General features: G+C 32.1%; 1 protein-coding gene across 1 annotated transcript; it reads left to right on the top strand.

Annotated features, from left to right (window-relative positions):
- Positions 1-8847: 8847 nt before the first annotated feature.
- Positions 8848-13893, top strand: LOC132049934 (phosphatidylinositol/phosphatidylcholine transfer protein SFH3-like). Its single transcript, XM_059440920.1, has 12 exons — positions 8848-9080; positions 9955-10216; positions 10370-10469; positions 10783-11049; positions 11223-11300; positions 11423-11524; positions 11609-11658; positions 11863-11962; positions 12069-12215; positions 12572-12668; positions 12768-13123; positions 13223-13893. Exons 1-12 carry the CDS (start codon positions 9035-9037, stop codon positions 13310-13312), a joined length of 1695 nt encoding a protein of 564 aa, XP_059296903.1. The 5' UTR covers positions 8848-9034; the 3' UTR covers positions 13313-13893.
- Positions 13894-14590: the final 697 nt, after the last annotated feature.

Here is a 14590-nt window from a genome sequence, read left to right as displayed (position 1 = left end):
TTATTTGATCATCCATGTTGTGAGATTTGATTGATCTTGAATGTGTTCACTTAATAAGTTTTTCGTCTTGCGTTTTATGAATAGATAATGACACTAAAATATTTATTTGTTGTTTTTCTCGATAATAAGTACTTTGCTCTGTAACGTCAAGTATTGTTTAGGTTTTGTTAAAAGTGTTTCTAGGGAAAAGTTGAACATTCGAACTTCCATTGGCTGACTTCTTGAACAATATTAGAGAGAAAGTTTATCATCCTTGAGAAAAATTTGAAGGTACAAGTTCTTCATCTTTTGGTTGTGCGTTTATTTCACAAGGGAATTTCTTTGTAACTTTGTGCAGAAGTCAAAAGTTTGTAACGTTTACTGAAGAACAAGTGTTTCTAGAAGGGTTGATGAACAATCTTTAGTCTTTTCGATGTTTTCTTGTGATGAAGGTAATTTCCTTGTGATTAATGGAACTTTCTGATCATGAAGGCTTTCGATTAACTACTACTTTCATTTTCTTGACAACACTTCCAATGGATTACATTTTCTTCATTTACATATGTGCATATATCTTTGACTGAAGGACTCTTTCGGTGAGGAAGCTTCGGCCAAGAAGAAACCCAAGGCTAGTTTGAAGCTTCATCTATGGTTAATATTTACTGTCATGTATCTCTGCTTGAGTTCTTTTTTCCCCTATTTCTATCCCAGGGCTTGTGTTTGTTTTCCTCGACTTTGTGTCACAATTGTTGGAGGTAATTCGACTGCACAAAATCTCTTCAGGCCGGTCAGGTATGTTGTTTTTCCATTCTCAACCACTTCTTTTTTACTTTTAGCGCATCAATCTTTTCCAATTAGATTGCCTACTACTTCTTTCGTTTAATTACACTTCGACTCCCATATGTTTCAATTTAAAAAATCGAACTTCAAATAGTACATGACAATTGATTGTGTTCTCAAGTATGTAACTATATTTCTGTCCGGTCTTAACTTCTTAAAAGATAGTGAATTTAGAGCATTTAGGAGTGAGGGTCGAAAAGAGGCTCCTTTTTTGTTGGCTGTAAAACTATGATTATATTCATATTTATAATCTCCACTGTGATACGTTTAGACTTTAGAGTGTTATGTCTGTAGGTACATTGTGAAGATTTTCAACTACTATTTTTATTAAATAACGTGGGTTTGATTCCCACAGAAAAATAAAATATATTCATATTTGTATCTCCACTTTGATACATCTAGACTTTGAAGATTTACACCTACTATTTTATTTGATAGAATGCTTCATCGTCTTCTAGCACAAGAAATTGAGATGCAACTCAATCCTTCAGGAGATGATAGGATATATAGTTGGAAAGCTAAGTTAAAATAACTATTGGCAACTGACCATTATTTTCGTAAGAGGGAAAACACAACAAAGAAAATGACAGTCACTATCAGATGGAGATAGAAAACAGAAAGTACTTTTAACTCCATTTTTCAAGGATGAAGGGAATTGCTCCTATTTTAAACCAAGAAGGGGATGTTAGAATCTTAAAAAAATTCGTGAGGAATCTCGAATTAAATTGCTTACTACGAATTAAAAGGCATGTCGAATGAGGAATCTCTCTCTCTTTTTTTTTTTCATAATATTTTGTCTTCAGAGGGAGAGACCTAGCTTATGAATCACGTAAGGCATTTTTTCTCCTTGTCTATTCTAACAGAGGGAGATAGCTAATAGAAAGTGCTTTTAACTCTATTTTTCAAGGAAGAAGGGAAATGCTCTTTTTTTAAACCAAGAAGGGAAGTGTTAGAATCTTAAAAAAGTTCGTGATCAGGTTGATAAATTGCTTACTACGAAAGAGGCATGTCGAATGAGGCATCTTTTTTTTTCCCATAATATATTTTGTCTCTAGAGGGAGAGAACGTGCTTACTACTTGAATCACGAAAGGCGCTATTTCTCACGGTCTATTCAATTCCAACTTAATTCTCACTTATGAAATCAAGCTAATAAGGTCAAAATAAATTAGACTCTTTTGAAAAGAAACGATTTAAGTAATCTTGCAGGGACAATGACTATCTATTGAGCCAAATTTTTGCAGAAGTCATCAAGTTGTATTCTCAATGAGTCGATATAGTATAGCGGATGGTTCAGATGGATTCATAAGATAGTATTATTTTTGAGACTGTTAGAGCAGTATCGCTTAGGATGTGTTTATATTATTCTCTATTTTTCTTGTGGCGCCACATTTCCAACAGGTTTCAGTCGTACAGATCTGGTGCTGCTTATCCAAGGGAGATTCTCCAACATGTTTTACTGATTTTAGGCTTATATATATATATATATATATAAAATATATAAAAAGGCTATAGATGTTTTACCTAACTAATTATCAATAAATGCTCTGTCAAGAGATTATTAGATGAATGAAAAAGAGATATACTATGAGCGATATTATTTTAAAGTTAGATAATTTGAAAACTTATGATAAGGTGTTGGTGGATTTTCTTCATGAGGTAATGAGACCCTTTGGGTTTAACTTTAAATCTTTAGATAGGTAAGGTGTAGATAACTCTGCAAGGTAGAAGCATCCTTTAGTTTTGGTAGAGTAAGGAGCAATGAGTAAAATTTCTTGTTGATAGTAAGCTGGAGTGCGTGTGATGTACATGAAAGCAGAGGTATTATATTTGAGCTTTTGACTCACTTTGAAGTGGTTAAAGATGAGAATTAAGCTAATATATGATGAGAATTTAAGATGAGATTTTGCATTAAACTTTTTTTATAGGCCATTATTAATTGTAATTAGTTCATAGTAGAATCATCAAGATATCTTTAATCAGCAAAGATTGTTTTTCCTTTGTAAAAATCCAGAAATATAACTATAAAAAAAAAATCTATTTACTAATAGGTTTGAATTTTTTATACAACGCTTTTGCGGGTAATTCCACTAGTAGTCTCTATAAATATAGTTGTTGATTATCGGTATTAAATTATACACGTATTATATTATACGAAGATATATGTTTTATTGCATTAGACGATAGTGAAATAAAAATAAGTGTACTAAAAATATGAGGATTGAAGCAAAAATATTCTTAAATTAAGTAATTCTTTCGTAGTATGTCTTGTATAATTCACTGCATACAATTTCTTTATTATCCACCGCATGATAAATTCATTTTCTTTTCATTCATCGAACAAAAATAATCTTCGTACATATGATAATCTTCGTTATTGTCCAAGTTGTTTGGTCATACAAGCGTACTTAGGTTAGATATAGTCTTCTTAATCTTTTAATTTTCTTCGTGATCCGTGTTTTAAAAGGCGTGGGCGTAAGTCGAGGTGTTCTACATATTCTCGCACAAGAAATTGAGATATCTATCCTTCACGGGTATAAGCCCCATGGATATTTAATTTTTTATATTTTATAAATTAATAAAATAAACATATAAAGAAAAAATACATTAAAATTATAAAAAACTATAAATTAGAAGGATCATATATTACTATTTATAATAAGGGAGAATCTAAAGATTTTGTAGTCACTTAGTTAGATTTTAACTAATGATTAGGCTTTCCTTTTGACTTTCTTAACCTATTCTCATTTTCCACTCTATTTTCTTGTCCATTTCTATGTGGGTCCCTAAAATTGGTGTATATTAATATTTATAATACTTTTTGTGAATCTTTTTTATATGGTACTTTTAGCTTTTATATTTAGTCCAAATAAATATTTTTTATATATAATTAAGAAGATATTAATAGTTTTATATATCAAATTTATCATTATTTAGATAAGTGAATTTTTACACAACGTAAGGATCTAGTAGCTCAATTGGTTGGCTACCTGAACTCTCACCTTATTGGTGAGGGTTCGGATCCCCACATTGTAATTTCCTTCCCATTTTCCCTTCCCCTACAGCCTATGTAATAAAAAAATGATTTTTTTTAAAAAGAATTTTTACACAACCAAAAAATCATATTAAATGGGCACTCTTTAATTAAGGTGATTTAGTAAAAATGCTTCTTACTTTCTAAGGATAAGTGCGTGAGCCCAAGCTAATATGGACCAAGTCGACTATTAGATCACCCTTTATATTATTTGTCATTGTACATTTTGGCAAATTTTAAGCAACTTTGGAAAGTGCATGCATTTGTTTGAAAATAAAAAGGAAGTCTAGATATACTCTAAGAAAAATATTGTTTTCTAACTTAAAAAAACTTATATATGATTCAATATATTAGAAACATTGAGAAAGTGTCGAACTACTTTTACAACTAATATAAGAGATAATAGTCAAAATACCTAACGTTTGACCAAAATGCCAACTACACACCTAATTTTTGCTGACCTATTACCCCCGGATAATTTTTTTCGCATTAAAATGCCCCTTTTTGCCGATGTGGACAAGAGCGTGACTACACCGCTCGGTGCGCGCGTTATAGCCTTTAAAAAAAGCATACGATGTGTTTTAAAATGCCAACCGGGATCGCCACATATATGCCACATAGATAAATTTAAATTCCCTCCATTTTTAGGCTACTTCATCTTCTTCTTCACCCTATTTAACACCCATCTCCATTTTTTTGGTCAAAATAATACCCATATATAAATTTAGAGCTAGGATAGTGATTATTCTTATAATCACCGTTTTCCCAAATCAAATTCACAAAAAAAAAAAAAAAAAAAAATCAAGAAAAAAAAAAACGAAAACTGGAAAAAAAAAAAAGGTTGAAAATCTAATCTTGTTAAAGAAAAATGATTGAAAGTTGCTTGTTTGGAGTTTTGTTGCTTGGTTGGAGTTGTTTAAGCACTAATTCTTTGATTTAGGGAGAAAACTAAACTCCATTGGGAATTTGGAAAAGCTATGAAGATTACCAAGTGGGTTTCTTTGGGAACCGCGAATTGCCCTTCGTTTGGGGTGGTCTTTAAATTTTGCCCTCATATTTGAAATCTTTAAATTTGCCCTTACGAAAAACCCGATAGGTTCCGGGTTCGAACCCACACGCAGTCAAAAATTTGAAAAAAATTCGCAAGCAGTAGTTAAATTTCGCTATGCTCCCAACATACACTTGGAAGGAATTACAAAAGTTATAGACCGCATACTTATGCCTTATGGGCGTCATTTGGCATAAGTATGCGGTCCGCATAACTTTGATAATTCCTTCACAAAGTTAACTTCGGTCCGCATAAAAGTTTGCCCATTAAATTTTGCCTTATAAGGCAAACTTTTGTTATACCTTAAGGAAAACTTACGCCTTTTGTGCATACTTTTAGTTATGTTTTATGGGACACACTTTTATTTAAGGCATTACTAAAAGTTTACTTGAAAAGTTAAAAATATATATATATCTTTAAGGGAAAGTCCGCCCCTCCGGACTTTTTATTGTGTTCAACTAAAAGTCAAACTTTTAGTTGTGTTTAAGTAAAAAGTCCGCCGGGGGACTTTTAGTTGTGTTTAAGTAAAAGTACGGGAGGGCGTACTTTTAGTTGTGTTTAAGTAAAAGTCTAGAAGACTTTGCCTTATATATATATATATATATATATATATATATATATATATATATATATATATATATTTACTTTTCAAGGTAAACTTTTAGTTATGCCTTAACTAAAAAGTATGCCCCAAAGACATAACTAAAAGTATGCCCATAAATGAAAAGTTTTTCTTAAGGCATAACTTAAACTTTGCCTTATAAGGCAAAGTCTATGCATTAAGAAAAAGTTCTTGCCTTATGGGGCATAATTTTGTTATTTAACTAAAATTTACGCCCACAAGGCATAACTAAACTATGTCTTAGGAAAAAAACGCCTTATGCAAATAGATTTTTAGTTATGCTGATCCGGCATAACTTTAGCTTTTCCTTAAAGATTGTATGGATCGGCATAATCTCCCACCCCCTGCCTTGCGAAAATTTTTTTTTTTTACTTGAGCGGGGGTTCGAACAACTTTATGTATTCTTGATTGTTTGATCAAATTAATGGATGAAATTTGTTCTACTTGGTGTTAGAAGCTTCCTTTCACATTTGAATTTTTTCCCAAATCAAATTCAAAAAAAAAAATCGAAAAAAAAACGAAAAAACTGAAAAAAAAAAAAATTGAAAATCTAATCTTGTTAAAGAAAATCAAAAAGTTGCTTGTTTGGAGTTACTACTTGTTGCTTGGTTGGAGTTGTTTAAGCTAAGCACTAATTCTTTGAGTTGATTTGGGGAGAAAATTAAACTCCATTGTTAGGAATTTGGAGAAAACTATGAAGAACACCAAGTGGGTTTCTTTAAATTCTTAATTGTTTGATCAAATTAATGGATGAACTTTGTTCTACTTGGTATTAGGAAGCTTTCTTTCACATTTGGATTTTTTGGATCAAATTTGAGGAAGTTTTTGTTTTTTTTTTTTTTCAACTCCTAATGAAGATGATGATGATGATCATGATGTTGATCTATGAAGAAGAATTGGGTATGGGTTTTTGGATCCTCATCGAAAATGGAGTGTGGAAAATTGAGAGATTTTTTTTTTTTTTTTTTTTGAAGAAGAGTAAATGGATGGAGGAAGGGAAATTAATAAAAAATGAGGGGAATTAAAGATGTGGCACGTGGGCTGGCGCGTTTGGACTGACTGTGAAATAATTTGAGGTTTATATCGGACCACACATTTGAAAAAAAAAGGGCATTTTAATATTGAAAAAATTGTCCAAGGGGGTAATAGGACCAAAGCAAAGGTTCTGTGTAGTTGGCATTTTGGTCAAACGTTGGGGAATATTTTTGACTATTATCTCACTAATATAATGTTACAAAAACAAAATAAAAAGCAAAAGTAGCAAAAAAAAAAAAAAAAAACACAAAAAAAGGTTGTAAATATAAATTTTAATGTAGTTTGGGCTCTTTTCAAGACAAGCCAAACGACACTAGTGTGTGTCTATATGTATATATATTATTATTATTATTATTATTATTATTATTATTATTATTATTATTACATGCTAAACATGTGCAGGAACCATTAAAAAATTGAATGACGTAAAGATGCGTTACACCAATGACATGACTATGATGAAACATAATTAGAGCCGTAAAAATGATCCTCTATCCTAATTATTCAAGATAAAAATGACAATAATATAAATTTATTGTTTTAAAACCTAAAACTAATCCTCATTATAATACAAATAGCTAGAATAGAGTCTTCATTAAAACTAGAGCGACACAAAAAGAAGTTCTAAAACTAGAAATATCTTTAAAAAGATAAATTGAAGAATGCTAAAAAATCTTGAAGAAAATAAAAGCATATAGAAGGAAAATGCAAGCATGAAAGCATAATAAGAATTGGAGGACAAAAATTCTCAGCCTTGTAGTTTGCACTTTGCGTACGAATGTCTAAAGTGTATCTATTACTCCGCAAATAACAACGAGAAAAGGTTGTGAAATTAGGATTAACAATTAGAAAAAACTTTTGACTTTTTGAGATTTTTAGTTTGAGAATTTACTAAGAATTAACTTTTGGATTTTTTTTATTTTTTAAATAGGCAATTTTGGCTCAAATTTTAAAAAGTTCTGGGGGCTTACGCCCCAAATGAATGCCCAGAATGTTGGAGCTTACGCCTATTTTGGGGGCTTATGCTTAAATCAAAACCTTAAAAAACAAAACACTTAAACCTTAACAAAACTTATTTCTAAAAATCTTTTCAACCCCGCCCGTACGCCTATACGTTTTTTGCATTTAAAAAATAACGCCTACGCTAATCATCCGATGACTCCCGAAAACGCTTTTTAAAACGAACTACGTATCCGTGATAAGTGTCGTTTTTTAAATCAACAAGACTTTAATTATTATTTTAAAATCGACCTTTACTAAATCAGTCAACAACATCACTATGCGTATGAATGCTTTTCAACATTAAATACAAAAGCATAGATTAAATCGTAAACAATTTTAAGAACTAAGAAGAGATAAATGACAACTCAGTCAAAAAAGAATGTTAATAGATGTGCAAAAATTTTAAAAATTAAATAATATGGATTAGAGGAATATGTATAAGAGACGATAAGATTTTAGCGTGAGAGAAAACAATAACGGTCGTGGAAACAATCTTTAAACAAAGGACCAGTAATCTCTTTCTATAAACAGAATTATGAATGTAGGGTTAGAGTTATATTCATGCATTTTGATTGTAAATTAAAGAAAAATAATCGCTTACCCATTCGTCGAGTTATTGGTGCCGCAAATCTTTCGGTAATATTATGTAATTTAAGAGACCCCTTTCTTTCTTTCTCAATGTCCTATCCATTTTTTTTGCCACTGGTAATAAATCTCCCATAGTCTTCTCCATTTCCTTTTCCACTCCTAAAAATTCATCATTAATTCCATTTTCATTAGTGTAATTACCCTTTTTTTTATTTTTTTTTATTTCATCATCAATACTTTCATATCCAGGAATTTAGTGTTCTATTTTCATTATTTTAAGACCCTCTTTTCTTATGTGTTGCTTTTGAAGAAATTGCACGATTTGCCGTTCAGATGGGCTGGTCTTTAATTTTTGCCCTTCAAAATCGAATTTATGTCTATCGGGACATAAGTTCTTTAATAAGATCGGCATAATTTGTGAAAAATTATGATGCTGAAATATAAATTTATGCCTTGTGAAAAAGTTATTTGTCTTGAAGGACAGAAAATTAGAGACAAGCAAAAAACAGGGACAAAAGTCCAAATGACCCGTTGCTTTTTAGGGGCTTGAATATTCATTTTTTAACTGAACTTTGCAAATTTGGAATTTCATCACCTAAACATTTCATGATAGAAAATCACATTATCTAAGTTTTATAGTTTTTGTTCTCATTTTTGTTGCCTTATGCCCTTAAATTACCTTTAGTTAACATGATTTTAATGACTTTAAATTGTCCTTGAATGTAAGGAAATCCTCATTTCGAATATCTATTGTTATGTCTTTGATATTCGTTCTTCTCTAATTTCAGTTTGTTTTAAAAATGTAGGCATACAACAAGAGAGTAATATACTAATATTGTATATATTTTCGCGGTATCTATATATTATCACAGCTTGTGAATTACAATTATGAGTGGCGACATGTCCGGACCTCTTGACCGACCATTCAGGCCAAGTATGTTTTCATTTTTATATACAATACCTCTCTTTGTCCTTTGGCATTGAATTAATTTGTTTACGATAAATTGTTCTTGTTGAGAAGAGATTGCATATTCATTATTTTTAGACAAGTAGTAGTAGTTATTTTAGAAAAAAAACAACAATGTCTTGGATTTCCATGAAATATTTTGGGGTTAATTTTTTTCCCTAAAGAGTTGATATGTTGAAAGCAAATGGAATAGTCTTGTTTTGAACGTTTTTGCAAAAACTTTCAAGATCAAACGGGGTTGACTATCTTGTAATGTACTTCTGAAAAATTTCTTGAATTTTCGAGATAGCTATCTTTTATGATAGATGAATAATTTATCATGGTCTAAGAATATTAAAGAACACTAAATCTCTAAAAACTAGTCTCTTGTTCTTTTAAAGATGTGCAGAAATTTTGCATGAGTTTTGGCCCCAATTCGTTACTTTATGAGTTAATGGTCAAAAGCATACCTAAATTATCACTTTTTCGCGAGTTTCACACCTCAACTATCAGCTGTTCTCTTTTCCTACCTAACTATCACCATATGAGTGTTACACACCTTGAAGCTAATTAGGCTCACTATCAATTGTTCCCTTTTCCTACCTGAAAACACACCTAGGTGTGTTTTAATACATAAGTGGTGATAGTTCAGGTAGGAAAAGGGAACAACTGATATAGTTGAGGTGTGAAACTTGCGAAAAAGTGATAGTTCAAATGTGTTCTTTATCATTAGCTCTTACGTTATTAGACTAGTTTTGTATCTTATTTATCCTCCTCCGTGTCGATATGTACAGTTTGCCATAGATACTCAGCTTAATTCTTAACTAGCTTATATAACCATTGAGATGTTCTCTTTTTATAGGTCTAGAAAAGATTGACATTGAAAATCCTGAGCATGAGAGGAAGACAAGGCTTGGGTCTCTCAAGAAGAAGGCAGTTAATGCCTCTACCAAATTTAGACATTCTTTTACAAAAAGGGGTCGAAGGAATAGCAGAGTTATGTCTGTTGTTTTTGAGGATGAGCGTGATGCAGAGGAAATAAAGGCAGTTGATGCATTCCGCCAAACACTTATCTTGGAAGAATTACTTCCCTCAAAACATGATGATTATCATAAATTGTTAAGGTGATTAAACTCATTATTTTGATTATCTTTGTTATTTGTCATGGTGATAAGTTTTTGATGCCAAGAATTTTATTTCTTTCAATTCGTGACGACATGTATTTCTTATGGAAAGATCTGGATCTCTTTTAACCTTGTGTCTAAATGATGAAACAGATTCTTGAAGGCCAGAAAATTTGAGATTGAAAAATCAAAGCTGATGTGGGCTGATATGATCAAGTGGAGGAGTGACTTTGGTGCAGACACTATCATGGAGGTAGAATTTTTAAAATGTTAATAAAAATTTACACTACTGAAAAACAGAAATTAGCAAAATGTCAGTAAACTTTTACAGTACTAAAAAAAAGAAATTATTTATAGACAAACTCTGTAGCTAAACAACAAAATTCGTTGCTAATCCTATTTAGCGGCAGATTGTCACAAAATGGTGTTAGGTAGGAGCAATTTAGCGACGGATTAGCAACGAAGTTCGTAGCTAATTCCAATTTTATTTTTTATTTTTTATAGTGTTATATAGAAATCATGATTCAAGAAGTTTGCAGGACTAAGCTGTTGTACTTTTTTATTAGGATTTCGAGTTCAAGGAAAAGGAAGAAGTCCTCAAGTACTATCCACAAGGGCATCACGGAGTAGACAAGGAGGGAAGACCAGTTTATATTGAAAGAATTGGTCAAGTAGATTCTATTAAGCTCTTGCAAGTTACAACAATGGATCGCTATCTCAAGTACCATGTGCAGGAGTTCGAGAGGACACTCAATGACAAGATGCCTGCCTGCTCCATTGCAGCCAAAAAACACATTGACACAAGCACAACTATTCTGGATGTGCAAGGAGTGGTATGTTGGTATTCTAAAATTATTAACTCAAGTGAGAGACTTAGAATTCACTGATCAAATTGTTAATTTCAGTAATCTATGGTTACCATGGAAAAACTTCAGAAGGAGTTTATGTTTATTTTATTGCGAGCTTATATCAGTCAGTGACTTAAACTATATGATTCATGGAGCAGGGACTAAAGAACTTCAACAAATCAGCAAGGGAACTCATTCAATGTCTCCAAAATATTGATGGTAACAATTATCCTGAGGTACTTGATTCTTTCTCAACTAGCTTAAGTCATTGCCCGTGTTCTCTTCTTGCTTGATGTTCTTATCTTGATGAGTCATTGAGTTTCTTTGCTTACTTGAATTCTTTTTTATCACTATTTAGAGCTTGTGTCGCATGTATATCATCAATGCTGGTTCTGGATTCAGGCTCTTATGGAACTCTGTCAAGTCATTCCTAGACCCCAAGACTACAGCAAAAATTCATGTAAACTCACATCCATCTTTTCTCCTAAATGCATTGACTATGCCACTTTCAATAGAATAACAAATTCATGGCTCTTTCTTTTAGGTTCTTGGTAACAAATACCAAAGCAAGTTGCTTGAAGTAATTGATGCCAGGTAAACATAGGTGGACATAAATATTTCCTCCAGCTTTCTGAGCTTCTAGCATAACTCAAGTTATATACTTCTAGGATGCGCGAGTTTATTAGCTTATTCAACAAATTATACGAGAAACTTTCTTGAGCAATTATATTTATTTGAAATGAATCGTGAGTTTTCCTGCATAGAGACTAATGCACTGTTATCACTGCCTTATACCAGTGAACTGCCAGAGTTTTTAGGTGGTACATGCACTTGTGCTGACAAAGGAGGATGCATGCTTTCTGATAAAGGTCCATGGAATGATCCTGATATAATGAAGGTAGATTTCAACCTTAGAATTTGAACGTTTACTTACCTTTTGGCATATATTCTGAATGTACTATTTCAATTTACCTGCCTAAAATCTGTGAGTAATTTTATACCAGATGGTTCGCAATGGTGAACATAAATGTTCAAACAAAATTTTCATCCCAACAATTGATGAGAAAACAATCTCAGAAGATGCAAATGCTAATCCTAATGTTCAAAGGGATTATGTAGCTCATACTCAACTCTCCCCTGTACATGAGGAAGTAAGTTACTTGGTCATCCATCACATATGAGCATATGTCCGATTTTTTTACTTTGAATATTTCATGAATGGGTTACGGTCCAATAATATTTACTTCAAAAAAGAAGTTTAAGAAAGATACATACAAATTAATATTTTTCCCTACATCTCATCCTTATTGTGGTTGCAAAAAGATTGTGACCAAAATAAAGTAATTCGAACTTTCTTTGCTAATATTTGGATACTTAATCGTCATACTTTGAGACTGAATGTACTATAGCTTACCCGTTAACCATATTTATGCTTCTCTTATTTTCTTTCTTTTGTCTTTCTTTTGTTTACTTACTTCAAGTAGAATAACATGGAACTGTGTTGTAGGTTGACATGAACAAAAACCACCCTAGTGCATATGAACCTCAAGACTATATGCCTATAGTGGACAAGGCAGTTGATGTAACTTGGACTAAAGCTAAAGGTACAAGTTCTTCTCTCATTGGACTAAAACTGTTTATACTTGTTGCTGTCATTCTTTTGTCTTCTTATTTTATTAACTTAAATTTGTCTTTCTTTGTAGGTAGAGATTTCTTCCCTATGCATGATGCTTCTAAGTCGCCCGAAGGATTTAGCAACCAGCTATTCACTGGAGTTATGACAATTGTGATGGGCATTGTGACATTGGTCAAGATGACCCGAAATATGCCAAGAAAGCTTGCTGATGCAACCCTACAAGCTCATGGTTACCAATTGAATGAACCTACCATATCTGCTAATGAGCACTTCAGCATGATTAAGCGTATGGAAGAACTCGAGGAGAAAGTCATTACTCTTACCAACAAACCTGCCTCATTACCTCCTGAGAAAGAGGAAATGCTCAATAATGCCATGAAACGCATCGATACTTTGGAGCAAGACCTTTTGGCTACTCATAAGGTATTATATGCTTTTCTTGATTGTCCTTTTAAAGCTAGAAAACATATTAGAGATTTGAGGGACTGTATTTTAATCTGCATTTTATTGTTTTACTGTAAGGCTCTTGAGCAAGCTCTGGTTCGTCAAGCAGAACTTCTAGCATACGTGGAGAAGAAAAGGAAAAAGAAAAAATTCTTGGGGCTATTTTAAGTATTTTAATGGAATGTGAGGATGTATACTTCTTAAGATGGAGCTTTACAAGGATAGTCAATAGGGGACATCCAAAGATTAAAAATAGGTTTGGCTCGAGGTATCATCTAGAGAAGATGATGCTGATAAGGAAATTATGAAGTCTGCTCCTGTGATTATCTGAAAGACAAGAAGCAACCGGAAAAATGAACAAGGGATGTTGGATTCACTATATTTTGGTGGAGCATTGCAGTGAAAAAATGCCACTAATTGTAGATGGTTTGAATGGATGGACTAATAGGGGTCTAGACTCCAGAGAAGTTTGGCCCTTAGGCTGTATAAGTTAATGAGTTAGATTACTCATATGGTCACTCAACTGATAGTTATTATATCAGATAGTCACATTCTTTGTTGAAGGAAATTGGAATCAAGAAGCAAGGTGACTTCTCTAGAGTGACCATCTGATAAATCTAACACTAAGTTAATGGATTGAAGTTGCATGCTGTAAATATCTCGTACATTATTAATGCAATTAAACTAGTTATAGGTTACTCATCTTTTCCAAATCTCCAACTCATGCTCCTTATAGAAAATTTCCTATAGTGAGACTTGTTAATAACTTGATAGTATAAAGATTATATTGCTTAGGTGCAAAAGTTTAAACTCTAGATTACTTTGTAATGGCATTACTGAACAACGATGACAAGTTTTTTGGTGGGAAGTTGAATGAGGATATTCGGCTGGGAGGCTCAATATTGATTTGATTATAAAAAGTTATCAATAGAGTAGTATTTTTATTTTAGCAACTAAATTTGTATGTTCTATTTAATTGAAGGTTAAAAATTTAACTGAAAAATATATGGAAAACAATTGAAATTATGCAAATTGAGATGAGAACACTTTTCTAAATTAACGAGAACGTAGCTTTGCTACAAGTGGTTAGTTTAAGCTTTTCAGATAAAACGTAATGCATGCCCCTCTTCTTCCATCTTTCTTTTCTATCTTGTCGTCAACGTAATTTATTCTCGCATTTCAAATAATTTTGGATGAAAGAATAATTTTAATTATAGTTGGCAGGGAGCGATAAATAAGTAAAAAGGAAAATATAAATCAAGAAAGCAAAGGCGGATTTAGTTAGCCTGTATATACTTATAACCCAGGATTTAAAGTTTGTAAGTTCCTATGTCAACCCTTAGTTAACATACAATAATGGGTTCACAATCAAATAGTTACAAGAAATATTGTATATTTCTTAATACTTATACAAGGCATGAGTAAAAACTATTGGGTTGGTGAAAC

This window comes from Lycium ferocissimum, chromosome 3, assembly GCF_029784015.1.
Source record: "Lycium ferocissimum isolate CSIRO_LF1 chromosome 3, AGI_CSIRO_Lferr_CH_V1, whole genome shotgun sequence".
Classification (NCBI taxonomy): Eukaryota; Viridiplantae; Streptophyta; class Magnoliopsida; order Solanales; family Solanaceae; genus Lycium; species Lycium ferocissimum.
The sequence above is the reverse complement of the archived record's forward strand: the minus strand, read 5'-3'. Positions and strand labels throughout refer to the sequence as shown.